Source organism: Harpia harpyja, chromosome 1 (assembly GCF_026419915.1).
Source record: "Harpia harpyja isolate bHarHar1 chromosome 1, bHarHar1 primary haplotype, whole genome shotgun sequence".
NCBI classification, from domain to species: domain Eukaryota; kingdom Metazoa; phylum Chordata; class Aves; order Accipitriformes; family Accipitridae; genus Harpia; species Harpia harpyja.
This window is the reverse complement of record NC_068940.1, coordinates 94,062,227-94,068,226: the sequence shown is the minus strand read 5'-3', so window position 1 is coordinate 94,068,226 and position 6,000 is coordinate 94,062,227. Positions and strand designations below refer to the sequence as shown.

Sequence of the window (6,000 nt, the reverse complement as noted above, 5' to 3'; positions counted from 1 at the left end):
AGGAAAAAAATCACAAAATACAATGGCAGAGAAGTCACCCACTCCTGTAGTTAAAAAGTTATCCACAGAAAGATCTCAAGTAGTCACAGGCATGTTTAATTTGACAAGCTTAGAGACTCAGAGTAAAATGTAAATGATTCAGAACTTTAAAAGACAGATATCTGAAGGTATGAAAAACAACTTAAGGCTTTACCTAATAATTGAGCAGAAGGAGAGTTACAGCAGGTAGGTATCTTAAATCGTCAAAACCTGGTAGTGTTTGGTATATTCCCCAAGTCATTTTTACAAATGGCACTTTGAACTCATATAAGGTGCCAGAGTTTAGTTTTTTTTGTTTGCTTCATATAACTTTGCTATCCTAATTTTTTTTTAACTTTGACTTCTATATGATTTTGATAACTTTGTTCTTAACTTTAATTCTTTGAGGCATACTATTACTCTTCAGTTTGACACTGGTCTTTCCACAGTTCTGAATTAACTCTACTTGGCTTAAGGAAACATCTATATTTAAAATTGTGTGAACTTCAAACATACCGTACACTGAATCAGTGTTTTCTTGTCAGACAAGGGAATATCTGTATGCCATGAACAGACTACTAAAGCTGGACACATACAGAATTATTCCAGAAAAATTCTTTGATATAGAGTATAAAGGCAGAATAAACTGTGAAATAGCTCTGGAAATCAGCAGCACTCCACTGCCTGAATAATCTTAACATTCGGATAAAAATTACTTTGGGTAATCTGCACTGAGTTGCAAGATTCTCACTCCTTGCATGTTTGCAGTGTCTACGCAGGGGAGTTCAACCTGGTGGCCATTTTGAACAGAACTTGAATGTTAATCACTAGTAATCGCAAGCTCTGATTCTCTCCATCCTGTGCTCCATCCCCTACTTCTTCCTGCCAGACAGATAATTGCCTCTTCATGGAAATCTTCCAACAATGTATTGGTTAATAAATGGTCAGGTTCTTTGGTATATTAGCCCAGAAAAGCTCAACATCCAGAACTATATACGTGCCACCCATACTGCAACATGGTGTCCTCTCATTAAGTACATGGAAAGTAGTTGTAATTTTTGTAAACTAGCAAGTCTTGCCAATTTTTCTCCTGATTAGTATAATCCTTTTCTCATAATCTCTTATAATAATGTTTTATACTTCATTTATCTTACATAATTAGACCTCGGACAATCTCATAGCCTGGTTACTTTTGTTTGTTAAAACTCATTCTTCCTTCTAAGACATCAACAAACACTATACTTGGTAAACTGTATTCAAAATATTTTCAGAATGATGTATGTATAACTTGTGTGTGTGTATCTAGTGGGAAAGAAACTCAAATCTCAGAGGTCCTCGCTCCTGTTAGTACTATCACTATTCACGTGTGAGTCTCTAGTTTTGGCCTTAAATCAGATCCCAGGATAAACTCATTTTCTTTGTACTTCACTACTGAAGTTTCCCGTTTTACACATTTAATAGAAAAATTACCAATATTTCTTTCTACACTGCTTTATGTTTTTTTTTCTTCCAGGACACTGTTAGAACAGCTGGGAAAACTGCCAAGAAACTTGCTAAAGACAGTAAGAGCAGGAATTAAATCACAGAAAAACATGAAAAACCTGTAGCTGTGTCTGAACAGTGAAATAATTACCATCGACCAGCAACTGTATCTAGTAATAAGTTTTATAGCAGTGTGGTAAAGTTCCTGATATGCAACATTATGTTTCAGCAGATAAATGCAAATGACAACTGAAGTATAATGTTGAGCATTACAAAGTCTATGCTACTGTAAAACTGCTCGTTAAAGATGGTCTCGGAAGAGTCTCTATTGACTTCACATTTTTACAGCTGTTTCTGCAAGTTTCTCAGGTGATGTCTATTAAACCAAGGATTTATACCTCTTTCATCCTCTCAGTATGTTGCCAGAAGCTCTTATGATCACCTAGAAAGTACAGGAACAGCAGGTTAATGGAAATTTTCAACATTTTTCAATAATAAATTTGATAAGCTACAGCCATAAAAACTGCAGAGTGTGCTCAGTTGTCTCAGTCATGAGCTGTAAACTGTTTGCTCCAGTTCTATTTCATTTCTGCCTTTCTGAACTCCTGCATGCTGCCTTTATTCCACACAAGTGAATGCTGGGGATATGATAAAAAAATTATAACATGGCAGGTGTGCTTGTTTCCTGCTTTAACAGACAGGTGTACTGTTTCTCGTATAGAATTCAGATCCTCATCTATATTATTAGTTCAGATAACTCAGGTGGGTAATGGTAATAAAATTAACATCTAAGCTTAGAATTATCTGTAGGTTAGCAGATGGACTGTTTGATCTTGTGAGTGTCCCAAAGCTTTCCAAAACTGCAATTAGTAGAAAAAGTTCTATGGTTTTCAATTAAATTGGTACACATGGGACCAAACTAATATAAACTGATGCCTCCATTTTCTTCATTGGAAACTGCTAACTAGAATGTAAGGGGTTAGGGATACCATTCTCACCTTACCCTTGACTTAACTGGGCAACAATTTCACCTGTGATGTTTTAAGAATATCATTAATTCTGCTCCTTAACTGTGTACCTACTAAACTGCAGATAGCTTTACCATTTGTACCAAGTTTGAAGTTCTTAAAGTTACTAATACTATTGCTATGGGAACAAGAGTGGACTGGCAGCTGAGACAGCTGCTGGGCAGAGAGCACCAGAGGAGACGTGCTGAGGTGCCCTGTGTAGTAGTAGTAGGATGTTGATGTTACGTGCTACAAAGCTTACTTGAACCTCATGTCTCTCGTACCGTGTAGAAGTTCAGAGAAAAATAAAACAAAAGCTTTTTTTCCCCTGCCTTCCCGTCCTCCAACCTCTGCCTTCATTCTGCAGTTAATTTGAATCATTTCACTACTTCTACCCAAAAGAAATATGTTGTTGGGCCATGCTGAATGTCCGGTGAACTGTGCAACTCCATTGCCCCCAGTGAAATCCATGAAAAAATGTGAGTGGTATCTGTAAACCCCTCTGATCTCTGGCAGCTTTGAGTCGGAGATTGCTCAGGGGTTCTACTGATGCCGATGTTACTGATGGTGCACCAGCTTTCGCTCTGTGTTGGTTCCGTTGCGTTAACAGACACCCAACGGACCACGAAGACCATCCGACTTCGCCTGCGTTTGGGGTGGCCCTCCCCAAACACCAGGAGGGACAGCGGAAAGCTCCTGCCTTCAACGGCGCACATTCTCTCAGGTTCAACGCCTTGCTCTCCCCGTACTCGGGTATTTGAGGAAGCGTGGCAGCCCGCAGCGCCCCGAGAAGGAGCGGCAAGCGGTGCCCGTCCGTCCCCCGAGGGCGGGAGACGAGGCCGAGGATTTTGCGGGGCTCCTTGTGCCGCTTCGGCCCCGGCAGGGCAGAGCAGAGCGAGGCGGAGGGCGCCGCACCCCCGGGGGCTCGGTCCGTGCACCCCCCCCGGCCCCGCTCCGACCGAGCGCCGGGCGGGTCGTGCTGCCGCCGGGTGCCGAGCCCCGGCCGCCGGTCCCGCGCACCGGCAGGGGACCCTGGCCTCCCCCCGCCCCGTCCGCGCTGCCCGGCGCCCCGCGGAGCCGGCCGGCTGCCCCCGCCCCGCTGCACCGCCCCACGCCTCCGGAGCGGGGAGGCAGCGCCGCCGCCGCCCCGCCCGCCGCCGCTGCGCGCCGGGGCAGGCGCGGAGCAGGTGGCCGCAGGCAGCGGGCAGCGCCGCGGCATGTGAGCGGCCCCCGGCTCGCCGCTCGGCCGCGCTCCCTCGGGAAGGCAGCACCAGCCCCCCTGTCTTGCGCTGCCCTCCCCTCGCCGGGCCGGCGGCGGAGGCAGGGCGCCCGCAGCAGGCAGCCCGGCGGCGGCCGGGGGCTGAGCGCCGCGCCGCGCCCCGCCGGGGGGCGGCCGTGGCGGAGGGCGGAGAGGAGGAGGAGGAGGAGGAGGAGGAGGAAGGCTGCGCGGGGCTGGAGGGACGCGGGAGCCCCCCCGGCCGCGCAGGATGAAAGTCACCGTGTGCTTCGGGAGGACGCGGGTGGTCGTGCCCTGCGGGGACGGGAACATGAAAGTTTTCAGCCTGATCCAGCAAGCGGTGACCCGGTACAAGAAGGCGATCGCCAAGGTGAGGGGCGCGGGGAGCGGCGCCCGCGATCAATATGGCGCTTCCCGGAGCGGGGAGGGAAGCGAGGGGGAAAGTCCGGGCTGCCCCGCCGGGCGGCGGGAGCGGGGCCGAGGGCGGCCGGCGGCTGAGGCGGCGGCGGACTCCTCCGGGGAGCGTGTGCCCGGCTTCGCCGAGGGGAGCCGGAGCGGGGGGGGCGGCCCCTCCGCGGCGGCCGCTCCGCCGCGGCCGGCGCGGCTCCCCGCGGGCGCCGGGCGGGCCTCGGCCCTTTGTTCGCCGGTGCCTGGCGGCGAGGTTGGCCGCCCCCGGGGCTGTCGGCGCGGGGGCCGCCCGAGCCCGGCCGGGAAGGCGGCGCGGGGGCCGGCGGTGCCGGGTCTGCCCCGGGGCGGGCGGCGGGGCCGAGGCGCCGCGGGCCGGGCGGGAGTCGCCGAGGAGGGCTGGAAATCCAGCCCCAGGCTTCCCGGCCCTCCAGGCCCGGCGGGGAGGGCGGTGGGAGGGGGAGCCCGTAGCAGGGGCGTCCGGCGGCGCCCCGCGGGCCGCCCAGCGCCGGACCAGGGTCCGGGGGGGGGGGCCGCAGCATCGCGGCCGCCCGCGCGGCCTCCGCGCCTGCCCCGCTCCCGGGGGGCTGCGGGGGGAAGGCTCCGCCTGGGCGTCAGACATCCGCGGTGGCCCGGGGTGCAGGGAGCGCCGGGCCGGCCCGCGGCGGGGCTGATCCCGAGTGCCGCCTGCGCCGGCCTCCCTCAGCCCCATGTTGAAATCCCTGGCTGTGGGTGCGCAGGCAGTTGCGCGCTTGGCTTTCCCTCCGCAGGCGACTTGTTGGGCTTTGTTTTCCTTCTTTCCAATTCTTCCGCCGCCCCGTACTTTGTTCTTGTTGCTGCAAACTTCTTTTTCATCAACTGGTTTGTGGGACAATATGACTGTCGTTGGCCGAGAACTTGAGCAGTGTCTTTCCCTTTTGCTCTACCTGATCCATCCAAGCAGTTGAGCGTGCTTTTTTTCCCCTTTAGCCCTTCTGACACGCTTTACGCTTCTGAACCTGGGGGTTTTGCGTTGGCAAATGCTGACTCCCAGTCTCTCTGAAACCTGCAGTGGAAAGAATACTGTGAACAGTATGTTGATTGGTCCGAAGTGATTCCCAAGAAAATTTTTAAGATCGGTTTTCTTGGAGAGAATGCCAGTTGCTGGGAGGAGAACAGTAACTGAGGTTCCCATCACCTCCTCACTTGATTCCTGAAGAACGTGGTTTTGGAGAGGACAAACACATTCTCTCCATATTTTTGTTATTCCTCTGGTAACACAGTTGTGATTCTGGCTGGAAAAAGAGTAGAACAATTCACTAGGATATGGCCGTGGCTGCATACCAGCTGTTATTTATACATGGCAGTTAATGCACATGGCAGTCTACCTGCACGTAGGAGACAGTGGCCAAAAGTACCCTTCTGGTTAAGGTAAACCAGTGAACAGTAAAGTGTGTCCCTCGGGCGAGCACCGAATGCCTCACCGGGCCCTTCAGAGTGAGAAGTGTTTGCAGAACACCTGTTCATCAGTGTTACAACATTAATAAAATTAATTATTTTGATGTGTTGTGTTCCAAAACTGTGGCCTGTGTAACTCATGCGGCACTGGACCGCGTCCTGGTTTCCAACTGTTAAATTGCATTAAGGGATGACAATTACATTCTGCAGTATAATGTTAAGCCTGGAAGTGATTGCAAGTAGTGAGCACAGGAGAAACACATGCCCATCACCAGGAAAAGGTTACATGATTGCAAATGGTGTGGGTTTGTTCAGGAAAGAAGTGGCCCACCTGTGGAAACACCAAAAAATAAAAAAATGTAACTCTTCTTTGAATATGCCAATGTATTTACTAACAAGATAGCTTGCAGAGGT

The 6,000-nt window shown here is 51.2% G+C and overlaps 2 protein-coding genes across 3 annotated transcripts in view; one reads left to right on the top strand and one right to left on the bottom strand.

Moving 5' to 3' along the window:
- Positions 1 to 3,110: 3,110 nt before the first annotated feature.
- LOC128138831 (collagen alpha-1(III) chain-like) lies at positions 3,111 to 3,726 on the bottom strand. Its single transcript, XM_052780456.1, has 2 exons — positions 3,257 to 3,726; positions 3,111 to 3,207 (listed from the first exon to the last, which is right to left on the bottom strand). The coding sequence occupies exons 1-2, from the start codon at positions 3,724 to 3,726 to the stop codon at positions 3,111 to 3,113; spliced, it is 567 nt and encodes a 188-aa protein (XP_052636416.1).
- Positions 3,663 to 6,000, top strand: part of PARD3 (par-3 family cell polarity regulator) — a 464,571-nt gene continuing 462,233 nt past the window's right edge. For both annotated transcript variants that reach the window (XM_052805974.1, XM_052805967.1), the window contains exon 1: positions 3,663 to 4,114. In XM_052805974.1, coding sequence (XP_052661934.1) covers positions 3,995 to 4,114 — 120 coding nt within the window. In that variant the 5' untranslated portion in view covers positions 3,663 to 3,994. The remainder of the gene's footprint in view (positions 4,115 to 6,000) is intronic.